This window comes from Phaseolus vulgaris, chromosome 3 (assembly GCF_051622355.1).
Source record: "Phaseolus vulgaris cultivar YP4 chromosome 3, ASM5162235v1, whole genome shotgun sequence".
Taxonomy (NCBI): Eukaryota; Viridiplantae; Streptophyta; class Magnoliopsida; order Fabales; family Fabaceae; genus Phaseolus; species Phaseolus vulgaris.
This window is the reverse complement of record NC_143500.1, coordinates 6,822,559-6,842,179: the sequence shown is the minus strand read 5'-3', so window position 1 is coordinate 6,842,179 and position 19,621 is coordinate 6,822,559. Positions and strand designations below refer to the sequence as shown.

The following is a 19,621-nucleotide window of genomic DNA, read 5'->3' as shown; positions in this document are numbered from 1 at the left end:
TAGAAACTCAGAAGAATTACATGAAGAGTCCATTGAACAACTTGAAATATATGATCTAAAAATAATTCTAAAAAAGTATTGCATATCGTAAAGAATAATAATAATAATATTTAATAATCAATAAGGGAAAGAGATGTATAAAGATTAATGAAGTTAAATAGATTAATGTATGTAGTTTAATAATCTGTGTAAAACAAATTAATGGTTACCGTATAAAGTAAATGATCAACGTACAATGTGTAATCCAATAAATAACGTAGGTATAAATTAAAAATAAGTCTTTAAATTAGATAATAGAAAACAGAAAACAGAAAATATGGAGAACTACTAGAAACTCAGAAGAATTACATGAAGAGTCCATTGAACAACTTGAAAAAGCCTAGGTTTGCTTAAGAAAAGTTGAGATGAAAGCATATTGGAAATTAATGGTCATCGTACAAAATAAATGGTTATCCTACAAAATAAATGGTCATCCTACAACATAAAATATAATTCTACTTCTACAATAAACATAAACAAAGAGATGATAGTTCAACTAGTTCAGTACAATTTGAAAAAAACTTTTAAAATTTAAGAGTTTCGTCCTATTTACCACAACTTGATCAGAAGTAGCTTTATATCATTAAAAAAAATTAATGGACAGGAAAAAGGGCATAAAGTGTATATAATTTTTTCATATTTTCTTTAAAAAAAAAAGTGAAATGGATAAATATTTTAATAGTCAATATTTGTATTAAGATATTTTAAAATAGGCTTAATTATCATTTTAATTTTTATATTATTAGTTTTGAATTTTTTTAAAAATTTAATATAATTTTTAATTTTTTAGAAACGATTCAACATTTTTAATTTTGTTATATTATCTTTATTAAAAAAATATTAATAAAGTTGGAAGTTGCTTTCATTGTTATCATTATCTCTCGCAACATTTATGAAGCTTGCTCATTCTTTATGAATGTGCCACCAAATCAAGTTTTCTACTTCCTCAATTGTTTTCTTCTTTTATTTTCTTCTTTTATTTTCTCTTTCAAATTTTTCGTACAATGCTTAATCGATGTATGACGTATAAATTAAAAATAATTCTTTGGATTTGAATAAAAAAAAAACTTTGTTGACATATATTTGTTTAGTCAAAAGAGTCCTCCGTTTATATTTGATAATTTATTTCACCTTGTTGAATAGAGAATCATCACATGAAAAATTGGTAAATTTTCAATAAGTAATTGAGTGTGAGAGTCAAATGAATCGAAAGATTCATGTTTGATTCAGAAAGAGATAATAAACATTTTGAAATGGAACCAGAAGGTTTGCCTAGAAGCAGCCACCCTTGAAAGAGTGCGTAATAACTCACTGATCGAGCGCTCTTGCGCCGAAGATGAACGGGGCTAAGCGATCTGCCGAAGTTGTGGGATGTCAAATTAAATTGGTAGGGGAGCATTCCGCCTTAGAGGGAAGGACCTGTGCGAGCAGTGCTGGACGAAGCGGAAGCGAGAATGTCGGCTTGAGTAACACAAACGTTGGTTCTTATTACCTACTTGAAGAGTCAATTGAATAGCTCGTAAAAGCCTAGGCACACTTAAGGAAAGTTGAAACATAAGCAAATAAGAATAAAATGGTTATCGTACAAAATAAATGTTTATCGTACAAAATAAAATATAATTCTCTTCTAACAATAAACAATAATGCTCCGTTTTACGTTTCTGCACTTTAATTTTCTACACTTTACTTTTCCTGCTATTTACATTCCATGCACTTTAATTTTCTACACTTTACTTTACTTTTTAATTCAATTTTCTTTCATTTACTTTTCTACAATTTACGTTTAATGAGCTTGTTCCTTTCTTTTTCATTTTCTCTATGTAAAACCGCTAGACAATTTTGTAAGTGATTGTTGACTAGATGGTATAACAGTTGTACATAGACTTTTTTGCATAAGTCATTTTAATTTTGCACAAATCATTTTACTTTATGTATAATAATCGTTAAATAGTCTAGCACGTGATTGCAAACTAGCCAATGTAATAGTAGCAATTCATTATTTTTGTTACATTTCTCTTGTTTTTAGTTTATGTTGTAATTTACTTTCATGTTTTTAATATTCTGTCATTTACATTTTGGTTCTCGAATGTTGCTATTTGGTTTTTCAGACAATATTCTATAGACGGTCTAGTATTCACTCTACTCTAATTTTCAGTTTATTTTATTTTCCAGTTTCAATTTTAACCTTCCCCCATTTGTTAATTTGTGAAAGAAAGATTACATACAATGATTTACACATGACATGTTATCTCAACTGAACTATGTTGATCATATAGCACAATATGGAAACTTAGTTTAATTTTGAAAACCTGACGCAACTAAAGGTTCATCATGGACAATAATGACTTTTTGTATGTTTTTGACCAAGCATTGTTTAATAATGTAATGTGTACTTCATGAAATTTATTTTTTTAAAACTTAAGAGACCAAATAATCTTGAACACCTTCAAGTACACATATAATTTAGAAACACCTTCATTTTCAATCTCCATAGTGATGAACAGTACTAGAACAATGTTGAATCCTGTTAGACATTGTGTTTCTTCATTGTGATTTTTCGGGTGATGTGAGATCTTATGGAGGAGGGGGTTAGTTGGGAACTATTTATTAAAACTCCTGATATGCAACTGAGGATGACCTTGTGATGGAGGACCATCTAAGAAGATGCAGATTGGGTCATTGATAAGGGTCATGGCTAGAAGATCAAAGGAAGAAGGACCTTAGAAGTCTCTCCTTTTATGGAGAGTAATATATTGACTTTCTTGTCCAATTATTTTTAGCCTTATAAATACGTATAAAAGTACATAAAATAAAGTAGAAACGTGTATCAATAGGATTTTCTTGTTGTAAAATATACTTAAGTGGATCCAATTTGGTGTTAAATATGCCTTGATTTGGAGAGTTGAGGGCTCAAATGGAAGTCAAGGTGTAACTGCCTCCATTAGAGAAGCCAAAAACCTAATTGAAGAGACAAAAATAATAAATTCACAACTCATTCATCACTCCATAGTGAAGCTTATAAAACCAAGAAAAGGAAGCAAATTCATCAATGTTGGACTCCATATGACTAGGTGCTAACACCTTAAGTGTTTTTTTTTTCTAGACTAGTGATTGGGCAGAACCTTTCCATCTATCTATAAATAAAAGACTTACCTCTCCCCTTAACACTTCAATTTTGTTTTGAATACAAATTGAACTTACCTAAAACTTACCTAAAATATTGGCGGTGGAAATATTTGATGGCACTGGACATTTTGGCATGTGGCAAGGAGAGGTCTTGGACTCTCTTTTTCAGCAGGGTCTTGATATTGCTATTGAAGGAGAGAAACCAAAAGAGGTAGAGGAGAAAGATTGGAGCATCATCAACCGGTTGGCATGCGGAACTATTCGATCCTGCCTGTCCAGAGAGCAGAAGTACGCTGTAAAAAACGAGACTTCTGCACACAAACTGTGGAAGGCATTGGAGGACAAGTTTCTGAAGAAGAGTGGTCAGAACAAGCTCCTGATGAAGAAAAGGTTGTTCCGATTTGACTACCAACAAGGTACTACTATGAATGCACACATCACTATGTTTAATCAATTAGTAGCAGACCTGTTGAATTTAGATGTGAAGTTTGAGGATGAGGATTTGGCTTTGATGTTGTTATCATCTCTTCCTGATGAATTTGAACATTTGGAGACTACGCTCCTTCACGGGAAGGAGAATGTGTCGTTAGATGCTGTTTGTTCTGCTTTATATAGTCATGAATTAAGAAAGCAGGATAAGATGAGAACCAAATCAACGACATCAGAAGAAGCATTGGTGGCAAGAGGTCGTCAGCAAAGCCAAACAAAGGAGAGAAGAGGGATGTCTAAGTCTAAAGGTCGAGTCGTTGCCAAAGATGAGTGTGCTTTCTGTCATGAGAAAGGACACTGGAAGAAAGACTGTCCAAAACTGCAGAAGAAAGGGAAGACTCCACAAGATGCAAATGTTGTAGAATGCAAAAGTGACGTGGAATCAGATATCTCTTTAATTGTCTCGCTTTCAGCATCATCGTATCCAGATGAGTGGATATTGGATTCAGGTTGTACTTATCATATGTGTCCCATTCGGGAATGGTTCTTTGATTTTCAAGAACTCGATGGCGGGGTTGTTTACATGGGTAATGATAATCCATGTAAGACAACTGGGATAGGTTCAATCAAGCTGCAGAATCATGATGGATCCACCAGAATTTTGCGGGATGTACGGTACGTGCCAAAGTTGAAGAAGAATCTCATCTCATTGGGGGCTTTAGAATCTAAAGGCCTAGTTGTGACGATGCGAGATGGAATTCTTAAAACAACTTCAGGAGCACTGGTGATGTTGAAAGGCGTGATGAAGAACAATTTGTATTACTATCAAGGTAGTACAGTGGTGGGGACAGTAGCGGCAGCAACTTCTAGCTCTAAGAAGGATGCTGAGGCAACGAAGTTGTGGCATATGAGGTTGGGACATGCTGGAGAGAAATCCTTGCAAATTCTTACCAAGCAAGGATTGTTGAAAGGTACGAAGGCTTGCAAACTTGAATTTTGTGAGCATTGTGTTCTGGGAAAGCAACGAAGAGTGAAGTTTGGCACTGCAATTCACAATACCAAGGGTATTCTGGATTATGTGCATTCAGATGTGTGGGGACCTGCCAAGACTCCGTCAATCGGAGGTAGGCATTATTTTGTCACTTTTGTGGATGATTTTTCCAGGAGAGTTTGGGTGTTTACTATGAAGAACAAAAATGATGTGCTTGAAATTTTCCTTAAGTGGAAAGCTGAAGTTGAAAACCAGACAGGAAGGAAGATTAAGGTTCTCCGAACAGACAATGGAGGAGAATACAAGAGTGATCCGTTCCTGAAGGTATGTCAAGATTGTGGCATAGTTCGGCACTTCACTGTTAGAAAAATACCACAGCAGAATGGGGTGTCGGAGCGTATGAACAAGATACTTGTGGAGAAAGTTCGTTGTATGTTGTCTAATGCTGAGTTAGGCAGAGAGTTTTGGGCTGAGGCTGTGACATACGCTCAACATCTCGTCAATCGTTTGCCATCATCTGCTATAGATGGCAAAACCCCGTTAGAGGTATGGTCTGGAAAACCTGCAACTGATTATGATTCTTTGCATATTTTTGGTTCTATTGCATATTATCATGTGATTGAATCAAAGTTGGATCCACGGGCAAAGAAAGCTCTTTTCATGGGCTTTAGTCCTGGAGTGAAGGGATACCGTTTGTGGTGTCTAGAGGCAAAGAAGACGATTATCAGCAGGGATGTTACCTTTGATGAATCTGCCATGTTAAAGAAGGTAAATCCAGAAGGAGCTGATAGTACTCCACAACAGGTGGAGTGTGCCCGAAAGCAGGTGGAGTTTGAGCCGACAGTGGTGATGCCAACACGAAATACCACAAGTCACTCTCCTATGGCAGAAGAAGAGTCAGATGAGGAAGAGGTTCCTACCCAAGAATCTCAACAACAATCAGCGCCAATTGCAGTTAGAAGACAGAGACGAGACATTCAGAAGCCTACTCGTTTCATGGATATGGTTGCCTATGCACTTCCAGTTGTTGATGACATTCCATCCACTTACCCAGAAGCCATTCTGAGTTCAGAGAGTGGTAATTGGGCAGGTGCGATGGAAGAGGAGATGCAGTCTTTGAAGAAGAACAAGACGTGGAAGCTAGCACAATTACCGAAAGGTAAGAAGGCAATTGGGTGCAAATGGGTATTTGCAAAGAAAGAAGAATTTCCTAATAAAGAAGATGTTCGCTACAAGGCAAGGTTGGTTGCTAAAGGCTTTGCTCAGAGGGAGGGAATTGATTATAATGAGGTATTTTCTCCAGTTGTTAAACATTCCTCCATTCGAATTTTGTTGGCCTTGGTAGCACAGTTGAATTTGGAGCTTGCTCAACTTGATGTAAAGACCGCGTTCCTACACGGTGATTTGAATGAGGAAATCTATATGACTCAACCAGAAGGGTACAAGGTTGATGGTAAAGAAGATTGGGTTTGTAAACTTAGCAAATCGTTGTACGGACTGAAACAATCTCCGAGACAGTGGTACAAACGATTTGATAAGTTCATGAAGGATCAGAAGTACAAGAGAAGCAAATATGATCAATGTGTGTATTTGCGCAGACTTGAAGATGGTTCCTACATTTACTTACTCTTATATGTTGATGATATGCTGATTGCAACAAAGAGCCAAGTTGAGATTGATAGGTTAAAGGCTCAGTTGAGTAAAGAGTTCGAGATGAAGGATTTGGGGGAAGCCAAGAAGATTCTCGGCATGGAGATAAACAGGGACAGAGAGAGGGGAAAACTTTGGCTGTCACAGAAGCAGTATTTGCAGAAGGTACTACAACGTTTTGGTATACACGAAGATACAAAACCTGTAAGTACCCCACTTGCTCCTCATTTGAAATTGAGTAGTCGTTTATCTCCGACGACTGATGAAGAACGAGAATACATGGCGAAAGTCCCATATGCAAATGCAGTTGGAAGCTTGATGTATGCAATGGTGTGTACAAGACCAGATATTTCACAGGCTGTGAGTGTTGTTAGCAGGTACATGCATGATCCGGGCAAGGGTCATTGGCAAGCTGTGAGATGGATTCTACGGTACCTCCAAAATACCTTAGATGTTGGATTGGCATTTGAGCAAGATGAATCACTTGGTCAATGCATAGTTGGATATTGTGATTCTGATTATGCAGGTGATTTTGATAAGCGACGGTCTACAACTGGCTATTTGTTCACTTTAGCAAAAGCGCCAGTTAGTTGGAAGTCTACCTTGCAATCTACGGTGGCTTTGTCTACGACAGAGGCAGAGTATATGGCGATTACAGAGGCTGTGAAAGAAGCAATTTGGCTTCATGGGTTGCTTAAAGACTTGGGAGTTGGTCAGAAACAACTTGAGTTATATTCTGACAGTCAGAGTGTTATTCATTTAGCAAAGAATCAAGTCTTTCATGCACGGACGAAGCACATTGATATTCGTTATCACTTTGTGCGTGAGATTCTCGAAGAAGAGGAGATTGTTCTCTAGAAGATTCACACTACGGAGAATCCTGCAGATATGCTCACCAAGGTGGTTACAAGGGCCAAGTTTGAACATTGTTTAGACTTGGTTAATATTTTGCACATTTGAAGTTGGCGCCCAGAGGCGCAAATTTGAAGCACTGTAAAGTTTTGTTTTTGTTATGTTTTGAGAAGATTTGTTTTAGGTGGGACTTGAAATTAAGCTAAGGTGGAGATTTGTTGATTTTGGCTTAATCCCAAGTCCCACATTGGTTGATTTGGGAAGGAGGTTTGAGGGTTATATATTAACATCCCCTCTTTCACTGTTAAATATCCCAATTTGTAATATCTTCTCTCATAGTAATAAAAGTGAGCTGTTTTTGCTGTGCTCGGAGATTAGGCTAAACAGGCCGAACTCCGTTAACAATTTTCGGGTGTGTTCTTTCCTCTTTATCTCTTTTATTATTCCGCTTTATTTATTCAATATTATTTGTCGGGTAGCTCTGTTAGGGTTTTGTTTTAGTGGGAAAATTACCCGTTTTTTCCCAACAATTGTATCTATACCTTTTAAAATTTGTTAGAACTGTGCTAGAATTTTCAAAAATCCAACAAATAGTTTTTTGAATTGAACACTTCACCGATAGTATCTTACGTGTGTCCGACACAGATACGCCATTTAAGAAAAAATTTCCGAGCCTCATAGGATTTAAGTTGAAAAACAAATTCATGATTTTTAAATTTTATAAATCCAACTCAACTTAACTGCATAATAAATATAATTAAAATATTACGTAGTTTTATTATAAAAATAGTTTCGTGAAGCAATAAAATAAAACTGAAGATTGAATATAAAATAGTAGTGTGAAAAAAAAAAGTTTACATTGATAGTCTATTTTTAAATTTAAATTTGATTATCTATTATTATATTTAGAACAAATTTATAGTACATCGCAACGTGTGAAATGTGAGGGTATTTATAACATACTTGTCTTCCCTTTTCTTTCCCTGGCCTTTTCGTTTCCCAGATCTGCTACTTCCTCACCCACAGGTAACCCATTCTCCTCTTCCGTTAGGGTTCCCAATTTCGCCCGAATTGCATTTTTTCATTTCAATTCTCGATACTAATTTACAATTTAGCATTGTATTTGGCGATCCCTTGCCTACCTCGTCAATTTCCCTTCTTCAGATCCATTTGCAATTTTCGTTTTCGTTTTTATTTGGCTTTATGGAATCGTGTTTTGATGTAATATATTTATCTTCTGATTGATTTGAATCAATTCATGGCGTTGAGCTCGCTCTTATACCGTGAAACGTGAATGATAATGGTGGAAACGAAGGGTTGTTACTCTGTTTCCACCGAAACAATTAAAAAAATGTGAAGATAGAACGTTTGATTTTTTATTCGTTTTTTTTGTTTCGTCCATTGACTCAATGATTGGATTGGATATATATTTTAAATGATTTTTGTCCAGGTTCTAATTTGCGGTCTTGCGGTCAGCTCAAGAGCTTTGATGTGATGCCCAAATTGTGATTTTGGATTAACTTTAATGAGATGTAAGATCAATTGGCCGGAAGATAAGTGGTTGTAAAACAGATATACGGTGTCATGATCAGTTGTTTGTTTTCAAATTTCAACATTGTCAATCTATGTGCTTCTTGATTGGCTGGGTGTGCTTTTGTAAGGAAATGGAAAAAAAAACGTACTAGATATTTGAATGTTAGTGAAAATACATTTGATAAATGTTTACTGCGTGCTTGAATATGACTGTGGTATGAATATATATTTGTTGGTTATAGCATATTATTTTATCATTTATTTTATTGTGTCTTTTCTCACTTCTGATGTGATCTTTGTCTGTTTATTTGAAGGCGGAGGCAAAACTTTAAGTTTAAAAAGACCAGTTGAATAACATGGGTCGTGGAGTTAGCTATGGTGGTGGTCAAAGTTCATTAGGCTATCTTTTTGGCAGTGGAGAGGCCCCAGCTCCAAAACCTGCGACAAATAATGCCCAACCTGAAGTGCAGGCTGTAAATGATGTGCTTCCTTCAAAACCGGCTGAGGCTCCTAAAACAATAGACCCTAACAAGCCTGCTGGTATCAACAGTCACTCTACTGAAGGCCAGAACACTGGCAACTTCATCACGGTAATATTTGTATCCTCTAACTTATCTTTAATTTCTCTTTTATCCAAGTGTTAGTATTATAGTTTACCTCTGTGTCAAGAACTAACTATACAAAAACTGTTTAAATGAACACACAGTAATGGTGTTATATGATATCTCTGACACCTGAACTCATTATGAAAGTTATGACTGCCCTAAGATGGATTAAAACTGCTACACTACACTTACAAAATTAGTTGGTTGTCCCTAATGTGTTTTAATCGTCTTATATGTATTGTACTATAATAGTTTTGTTACTGTGGGTTTATATAAATGATGATTTAATTTGTCACCTCGCTTGTTCATAATTCTAAATAATTAGGTCTTGATCTCTGTATTTAGTTGGCTGTACTAATATCTGAACAAGTGTGGAAACGATCAAATATGTGAATGATAAATTTTTTATCTGAGTTTGATTCTTACTGCTATATGCATAAGAACAATTGATTGTTTTGCCTTATCAATGAAGATGAATCTACTTAAATGAGAATAAGTATACTTAATCATCATGTGTTTATCCTTGAAAATCAACACTGACTGTTATTTGTGAATATGTTATTGCTCACATTTCTCAGTGTTGACTTCCTATCCTTTATTTTTAATCTGGTCTTAGGTGTGCTTATTTAAACTGTCATGGCAAATTCATTACAATACCCCCTCATTGTGTTAAAGTGATGATGTCTTGCCAAATGAAACTACATTAAGATGTTACTTTCCATGACATTCTAAAGTGATAAATGAAAAGTAGATTGCTGCACCCGTGCTAAGATTCATTTATCTTTGAAAGATTGATGTCTGAATTTCTTTTCCAATTCATCTGCAGGACCGACCCTCGACCAAGGTCCATGCTGCCCCGGGTGGTGGTTCTTCTCTGGGTTATCTCTTTGGTGGACCTGGAGAGGCAAAATGATACCTTGGTTTGAAACTTTTGGTCAATGAATGATTTATTTTGAAATTCAGGTCGTGGAAACATAATGGAAGATATGGTGTATTATAGGTTATGGGTGCTGGGATAAATGGGTCAAGAAGAGTGTTATATTTTGGATGTGCTAAACATCTATTACAGAACTGTTTGACAGAATTAAATATTTCTATTAAGTGCACATTTGCTTCCAATTTTTCTTTCCTTTTCCTAGATATTCTTTCAATTTGTTATCATGCACGGGAATATTTTGATGGACAAGAATAGTTCATGATGAAATGCAGGCATAATTGTAATGTAGAGTTTGTTTCGAACTCTCAACCACAAGTTAGTTGTACAAAGAGGAACCCAAAATATTAAAAAATTATTACTTAAACTTTTAAATTACAAAATTATTAAATAAAAAGTAAGATCTATAAAACTGTTAGTTTTGATAAATTTCATTAGACAAGCATTTTATTTAATTTTGAGTTAAAATATATTTATATCTGAACTTTTGTCAAAAATTGGTTCTATAAAATATAAGTTCTGATAAAATTCTATTTACTTAAATATTGAGTTGGAATAAGTTGAGAGCGGTTTCAATTTGTTGAGTATTTTTCAAGTCATAATCAGTCCGAAAGAGACTAAAAGAATATGATTCTTCACTTTATTTGCAAGGTGGAAAAGGATGGCACGTTTCAGTGTTCACAGAATATCAGAAAATATAACCGTTTGAATTAGGGATTACTTTTATTCGGTAAGAATATCATTGTGTGAATGCAAGATCAACTATAAACTCTTCTTTTATCAATGAAAGAATAATTTTATTTTAGAATGAGTTAAATGTATTTTTTTTAATCTCTGAAGTTTTGTCAAAAATTGGTTTTAGATAATTATGACAATAGTTTTTGTTCACAAGAAAGGTTAATGTCTACATTGCTAATAATCTTTTACTCTCGACCAACTTATATAAATAAAAAATATATGCACATCTTTCTAGTTACGTAAACTAAATATTAACGTAATTTGTTAATGAAAACTATTATTATATAATTATTTAAAAATATGAGATATATATTGTTTAACATAGGACTAAATTCATTTTATACAGAAAATCAGTAAAGAAAAACATATTTAATCCTTTTAGGATTAGATATTCTAGGGGATTGAATTGTTCTTTTATTTTATGCTGTCTTGCGAATCCTCTGCTGTTGAGAAATGAAAGTCAAGTAGATTGTGCTATGAAATTGTTCTTCTTTACTAAAAATACAAAAAAAAAAGATAAAAAGACAAAAGAGGAAAGTTCCATTTGAAAAATAATGAGTGAGTGATTAAGTCAATCTTAATATACATTATCGATAATGAAATGATTACATCAAAAGACATATTTTCCTATTAATTAATATACATATTTTTTATATATGGATTGTTCCATTCTATATTAACTCACTTTGTATTCGTGCGTTCCCTTCAAGGAATGTGTGTTGAATCTATTTATTCATCTGTATAAGGAATGATCTGCTACAGTCAATCTGCATAAGAAAATTACAATTTTATTAAAAAAATAAATATTAATACATCTGTTATATATATATATAGAAAACAAAAGCTAGAAAAGATAGTTTTTGTTAGGGTGTTTCTTTTTGCACTCCATCAAATTTCTTCATGCACCTCCTCAATTTTGAAATTTTATTTTTATAACAAAGAAGTTAATTCTGGAAATGGAAATTTATAAGAGAAAAATAATATTCCATAATAGCTATTTTACCTTCTAGAATTTAAAACAACTATTTTGATTTTCGGAATTTGATTTCTGAAATTAATGGAGTGCATGAAGAAATTTGAGGAAGTGCATGAAGAAATGTCATTTTTATTATTATTTGGGCTAGCAGACTGGCCTACTCAGTTGCATACTTAACCAACACGAATTGCAGGTTATGCGGAATGAACTTAAGCGGGTGCAAATATTAAGTGGACCGTTTCTTCCTGCACCTCCATATCTTCTTCTCCCACCTCCATACATAACATGAAAATACATTTTTATTCTTTTTGTGTTACCCCCGTAAAGTAGTTTCCAGATTATGTAATCTGGAAACTTATTTGAAAAAATACTTCCGGATTACATAATCTGGAAGCTAAATAAGACTTCCGGATTATGTAATCCGAAAAGTAATCATGCATTTGAAAAAAGATTTCTGGATTATGTAATCCGGAAGCTAATTACAAATTTGAAAAATGACTTCCAGATTACATAATCCAGAATATTATAGAGGAACATTTTTGAAAATATATGGAGGTGAGAGAAAAAGGTACGGTGGTGCAGGAAGAAACCGTCTATTAAGTGTGTTTCACAATTTCATAATAGATTATGAACCGATGAATCCTAATTTTTTTGGATATTCTTTTATAAAAGTATTCTCTATAACTAAAAGTATTTGCCTTCTTCTAAGACTTGTTGCTTGCTCTTCCCCTTCTCACACCTCACATTTTGCATAAATAATTAGATGCTTACTATAACCAAAACAATAGTACTTTTTTCCTCCTCAATTATTCATAACTCTGTCACTCCATAGATAAATAGAACCATACCATTGCCTTTAAAACATATCTTCTAGCACCTTTGTCTCTTCTCCTTCCCCTTAACACATTTTAAGAGTTAATTATCGTTATACCATGAAATAACCCCAACATACTTGGTACCTTTTTCCTCCTCATTAATGACACTTTCATACTTTCTTTTTCACTCCATTTTCTTTGTACTTTTATTTATAAGAAAAGATGTATATAATAAAAATATATTTTAGAAAGATAGGAATTATTTTCCCTCTAAAGGCTAACACAGAAATTGTAGGATCCAATTGAACAATTAAACCTAAGATAAAAAAAAAAAAAAGAAGCTTTTACTTCTTGCAATCAATCAATTATAATATGCATCCAATCAATTTATCAAATTTCAGAATTGTACTTTTATTCTAGAATTGGAAATTTGAAATTGAAAAAAGATATGATTCTGAAAAAGAAATTTCCAAATAAATCTTTTACATTCTAAAAAAAATTATAGAATAAAATTGAAAAAACCAAAATCTCATTTTGAATTCAAAATTTTAGAAAATAAAAATTCAGAAACATATAAAGTTACTCCCAAAAGTTATTCTAGAAAGTCTAATCCAAAACTAGGAATGACAAATCGGGTAGGGTGGGTCGTGCAAGTCGGTCCGCAATCCACTGAAAAAAATGTGGGATAGACTGCTATTCCAACTTGCTGACCTGCTTGGACCCGTTCCACATAATCCACAACCCGTGTGGACAAAGTGTGGGGCAAGACGGGCTGACTTGCATGACCCGCATAATTTAACAATCTAAATTTTTTTCTGCACCCCATATTTTATTTATCCAGCCAGTCTCATATTTCACATTCCATAATTTTTACTCACATCTTATTATGTATGTGTCGTGTGAATAATATCGTGAAACCATTTATCTAATGTATCTAAATATAAAAATAAATAAATTTATTCAAAATTTATATTTAAAAATTACTTTTATTAATTTTTTTAAAAAAAAATTCTTATACAGGCTGGCCTGCAGGTCAAGCTTTATATGGGACGGACCAACCCGATCCATATTTTACGGATCAAATGCTAAGTGAGTATGCGGGATGAATAACTCTGCATTGTCATCCCTATCCACATATTTAAAAATTAAAAAAAAAAGTATTTTTATGCTTAGTTCAAAACAGTGTTCTGAAAAATTAAATTCAAAAGATATATTCTGAAATACTAAATCAACATATTTAAAAATTAAAGAGTCTTCTGAAAAATCAAATTCATAATGATATAACATATTTAAAAATTAAAGAGAGTATTTTTGGTATGTCATATGAGTGATGAGGTGCAAATCCAAATTTATTAGGTGCACCAGCTGAAAAAGAAACGTACTAATAATATTACAATATTACTTTTACACTAAATTGGCAACACGAAACTTCTCAGAAGATTCTGGTTCACTTACAAGTAGAAAGCACGAACACAACACTTAAAAGTAGCCCATCTAAGATGGCCATACATGAACAATTTTTAAGTACTTTCTCTCTGTACGCACAACAGTTTTCAAATGTTCATCAAAATGGAAATTTCAAGGAAATTTCTTGTGTTCTATAAATGACCCTATTCTGCTGAATCAGTTCTTCAAATGATCCACTATCAGAGAAACCTTTTGTGACACCTTCACTAATACTCCTCCGATCAACCAACATGGCTTTGCAAGGACCTGACTTTGACAAAATCATTCACTTCCTCTCCATTTGTATCCTAGCTTTCATCAATGAAGGCTCTTCCTCCCTCTCTAGTGCCTTCATGAACGAGCCATGGTCATGGAGTCTAAGCATTCCCATCAGTTTGTATGTGAAATTTGCTCTTGAGATTCATTCTCATCTTGGAATCTGTGTTGGGATTGGAGTACCCTCTTTGGTCTATTGGGGAGCCACACGTGGTGCCATAGATTGGTACTGGCAAGCAGCCTTGAAGTTCAACCATGAGATTTTCAAAACTTGCTTGTTCAACATTGTCATTGGCCTGTTACACTTGTTGGTGTCAAAGCTGGCTCATTACGTCATTGAGTGGGTGAGGGATCACAAGTTGAACAAAGGGTACTTCTCTCATTGGCCACTGATTTCTAAGTTGGACTTTGATTCACTTTCTGAGCACCCTTTACTGAGGCCAATTTCTGTCAAGTATTTGCTTCTGAAGCTCGTTGAATTGCTCACTGTCTTCTTCTACAATGGGAACATATTGCTCTTGAGCTGGTGCTTTTCAGGACAGGTTTACAGTTATGAGGTTGGCAAAGCCATCTCTTGGGTTAGCTTGGGGAGCTCCATGTTTGTGTGGATCAAGGCTTTACTGAGTGAACTTGGAATGCAACAAGAACCACCTGAAGAGAAAGCATGCAAGAAGGCTGAGGAAAAGGATAACAGTTCTTCAATTCAAAGTGTGGACACCAAAGCTGAAGCAGTAATCTGCTCATCAGAATGTTGAGGGGAGAGTAAGTGTTGTATGAATGACTCAATAAGATCATAGTTTTAAGTGTATCAGCAGTGAATTGTAATGAGTGGTATTTCTTTTGTATATATATATGTTTTGTCATAGTTTTAATTAGCTACAGTTTTATGTGAGGGGAATGTGTACTAAATGTTGAAACATACCTTGATGATGTGTAGAGGTAGACATGAATTAGGGAATAAGGGTTTAGTATGATTCTTAATCCTGTCAATGTTTTTCATGTATGAGGACTGTCTCAATTTATTATCTCACTTCTTATTTATTTTACAAGAGCTGTGTTCAAATATAGAGATAGATCTATTTTATGAAATGAGTGTGTTTCTTTGATAAATATAAAAATGATCATATAACTTTTCATTTATATCCACCTATTACTTATTTCATCTCAAATAATTGTGATTAATATAGTATTATTTTAGGTTAACCAATTTCAAATCTGCTATGTAATATTAGGTTAATTATTAAAAAGAGATTTAAGTCACTAATAAATACTCTTATTTGAAATTTGAAAGAAAAAAATCTCAAATAATACATGTGATTCCGATAAAAAAAAAAAGTAAAAATATTCAAATTATACACTAACCTAACCAATCTTTCACAACAAGAAAATCATCATGAAATAAAAACTAATTTTTAGAGATAAAAAATAATTAGTTACTATAGTAACTAAATTAGATATCATTGTAGAGACTAAAAGATTTTTTATTTTTACATTTCTATTATTGTTAAATGGTTTCTAAATCGGTATCTAATTAACAATCAATGTTTTTGCTACCAGATTTAGAATCTAAATAATTGGTAGCAAAAACTTTGGTTACTAATTAGACACCAATCTAGAAACTATTTAACAATAATAGAATCTAATTTAGAAACCAAAATTTTGTTAGTTTCTAAAAATTGATTTTTATTTCATGATTTTCTTGTAGTGTTTGTTATTAACAAGTTGAGTTTATTTTTTTTATGTTATTTTGAGTTTTTTTGTAAAAGAGAAAAAACACATTAAGAGAATTAAATCTCTCTTTCAATATTAGTTATAATAACCGTCCTAAATAAAAATAACATAAAAAGTATAATTTTTTAGGTTAGTTGAATAACTATCGGAAAAAATTACTTTTTAGGTTGATTATAAAGAATTGTCATATGTATGTCAATTAGAAAAGAATCATTATAAAAAATTCTTTTAAAATATCAAATTACACCTTTTGTATAATTTTTTATGTCAATTTCAAACACAATTAACATAAAAAGAGCTAGTTTTTATGACGGCTATAAAAGAATTTTTATAGAAATTATTCCTAGTATAAAAAACAAAATCGTCATAAACACAGATATTTTCAAATAAAACCTTAATTAAATATTTAAACATAAACAATTTAAAAATTTACTAAAACTTGATATTATAGTCAACCACGTAAAAATTGTTAATTGTTAGGATGAATTGTCCTATATAGATAGAGTGATGTTACTGTCCATGTTTATGCATATTTGTACAATAAGATTAGAAAACATAAAAGTAGGAGAGAAAGCTGGTGGGATATGGTGTGAAAACATTAGGGGAGTAAGAGGATACATTCATTTTTTTATCAATTTTATGATATAGTAGCTATTTTTGTTTTGTTTTTAGTTATATACTATTTGGGTTAATTAAACTCAAACATATCATAATTGTATGTTGTCTCTGCATTGTTTTGCACTAATTTAGATTTAAAAGGGTTTTGACATCCCCAATGTCCTATCTATGCAACCACCATTGTAAAGTCACACACTAGGTAGGGTTTTCTTAATAGAATATGGTTGTGGCTTACAGTAAAATTACAATTATAAGGCAAATAAAATAATTATATGTAACAAGTAACAAAAAGAAAAAATTAAAACAATGATATGTAGCAAGTAACAAAAAACAATTGGTTTGTGTAACAAAAATAAATTCAATCACCATGAAGATCTTACCCACATAATATTTCTTTCCTTTTCATTTTCAGAAAGAATGAGTTCACCAAGAGTGAAACATGGACCACTATATTTTGGTAGCACTAAGAAAACCATAAAACAGTATGATTAATTTTCTATTGAAGAAAAAAAAAATCCATTTATTTAGTGTCATAACTAGAAATCTACCTTAATAAAAATATATGATTAGTTAACAATATTTAGGGGTGGCAAAGTGGGGTGGCCCGACCCGCGACCCACGATAAAAAATGCGGTGCAGGCTCACTTTTTAACCCGCTGACACAGGACCCGCGCTGGCCAACAGCGGGACGGGGCAGGCTGACCCGCAAAAAAATAATAAAAATAAAAAAATTAATTGACTTGACAGCAATGGTACAGTGGAGAAGTGACAACTTTGAGTGAAAGAAAATTAGGTTTTCACTCAAAACACAACGCAGTTACGCTGTTCTAAAAAACACACACGACACACTCTACTTTGCAGTGTCGTCGCTCGCTCTCCGCGTGGTTTCGCTTGCAACTGTCACGCGCTATTGTCGCTCTGTTGCTGCACACCACTACTATCTTCACTCCTCCTCTACGTTCCAAAAAAAAAAAAAAACAGGTCAACCCACAAGTCCGCGGGCCAACCTGCATGCGGGGCGGGTCATGAAAACCAGCCTGCATTTTGTATGCGGGGCGGGCCTATGCGAGTCGGCCTGCTTTGCCACCCCTAACAATATTTATCAAAGAAGCTGCATTTTTATGGAATCTACAAGTTTCAACATAAAAAATATTTGGCATCCTATAAAATGAGAATATTAACACACTACGATGGAAGACCATATAGAAGATAACATATTGAGTCCCTGATCAAGCTGTGACTAGAAGATTGGAAGATGAAGAAGGACTTCAAAAGACTCTTTTTTTTATGTAATGAGATTTATTAGACTTACTTTTCCTTCTTCTTAACTTTGTAAAAATGTATAAGATTAGCCTTGTATTAAAAAACAGGAGTACAAATTTTGTATATGAATAGTATTTTTTTCTTGTTAAAAAAGTAGAAGTCAAAATCCTAATTAGGGTTTGACTTGGGAGTCAAAATCCTAATTTGTAGAGTCAACATGCATTCCTCTTCATTAGGAAAGTCAAAATCCTAATTGAAAAGGTCAAGAGAAGTCAACAATATGGTCCGCTACACACCCACATGACTATGCAAACATCAATGGTGCAAAAAGGCTTACAAATACAAAAGGTAATTCAAACTATAAAGAAACAAAATCTAGAACCTCCTAAAGATCCAGAGAAAAATAAATTAAAAGAAAAATAACAGGAAAACCTTCAAAGTCCATGGAAACAAGAGATATTCAATGTTTAGGTAAAGGTCACATGTCTTTTAAGTGTTCCAACAAAAGCGTCATAATCTTAAGAAAAAATGATTTGTACAACATTCAAGATGACTCTAGTTCTTCTTTTGCTTCCTTGTAAGAAGAGTCCAGCCAGACCAACTAGAAAGTCCAACTATGAATAAACATGATAGACGATATGTAAACCTATATTAAAGCAAACACTTACGAAGCATGAAGAAAGATTAACAATACAATATTTATGGACACACTAGATGACCACTACAGCTTACAGATCTACTTGTCAAACGATCTATCATATCAGAGAGTTTTATACTTAAATTTTACACTCTTAGAATACTTTATGAAATTGCATGATTGTTTTTAAAATTCTAATTGGAGAGGCAAGAAGAGAGTCCACACGACTCAACTCAAGTCACATGGCTAAGCAACAAGTGGAGGAGCATTAAAGCTTATAAACACTTGAAAAATATATAAAAAAAAAAGTGAGTAATGTTAGACTTGCTTTGCATGGAGTGACGAAAATATAAGTGCAACTGCACTTTACACTATTAGTCTCACATGCCCTAGTGTATGAAGTGTTTTGAGTCTATCCTTTTATAATAGAGACTACCATGTTAGTTTTTTTTTTTTATCGACAATAAAAAATATCTTACCTTCACTCATAACTTTATCACATAAAAAATATCCTAACTACTTTATTTATTATTAATCCATCTTTATTTATATAATTTTATTATATATTACTTAATAAAAAATTAATAATATTATAATAATTAATCATATATATTTATTTTCTATTAATATAACTTTCAGATGTCACACTAATTTTGTTTTTGGAAATATGATAAAAAGAATAATCATGATAATCATAATTGGGATAATTCTAGAGGTGGGGAAAGAAATAATACTTGGTGAGAGATGAGTTAGTCGTTACAAGATTTGAAATAGAAATAATGGTGTTGTAGATTCTCTGTTTATAAGGAATATAATGAAATAATAGAAACGAATATAAAATTTAAATCCTAAAATTAGACTATTCAACATTTACATATTTATATATTTAATAGCACTATGTATATCTGTTTGAGATATATGCTCATTTGACATGCTATATTACTCGTGTGTATATATATATA

At 33.0% G+C, this 19,621-nt stretch overlaps 1 protein-coding gene across 1 annotated transcript; it reads left to right on the top strand.

Moving 5' to 3' along the window:
- The first annotated feature begins 7,933 nt into the window (after nt 1-7,933).
- Nucleotides 7,934-10,343, top strand: LOC137806366 (protein SPIRAL1-like 1). Its single transcript, XM_068606428.2, has 3 exons — nt 7,934-8,113; nt 8,935-9,210; nt 10,052-10,343. Exons 2-3 carry the CDS (start codon nt 8,977-8,979, stop codon nt 10,136-10,138), a joined length of 321 nt encoding a protein of 106 aa, XP_068462529.1. The 5' UTR covers nt 7,934-8,113; nt 8,935-8,976; the 3' UTR covers nt 10,139-10,343.
- Nucleotides 10,344-19,621: the final 9,278 nt, after the last annotated feature.

What these genes read in the sequence shown, in the direction of transcription:
- LOC137806366 (XM_068606428.2), top strand. Translation starts at nt 8,977, where the DNA reads ATGGGTCGTGGAGTTAGCTATGGTGGTGGTCAAAGTTCATTAGGCTAT. An exon ending in ACACTGGCAACTTCATCACG is followed by an intron (nt 9,211 to 10,051) that starts GTAATATTTGTA and finishes ATTCATCTGCAG; the next exon opens with GACCGACCCTCGACCAAGGT.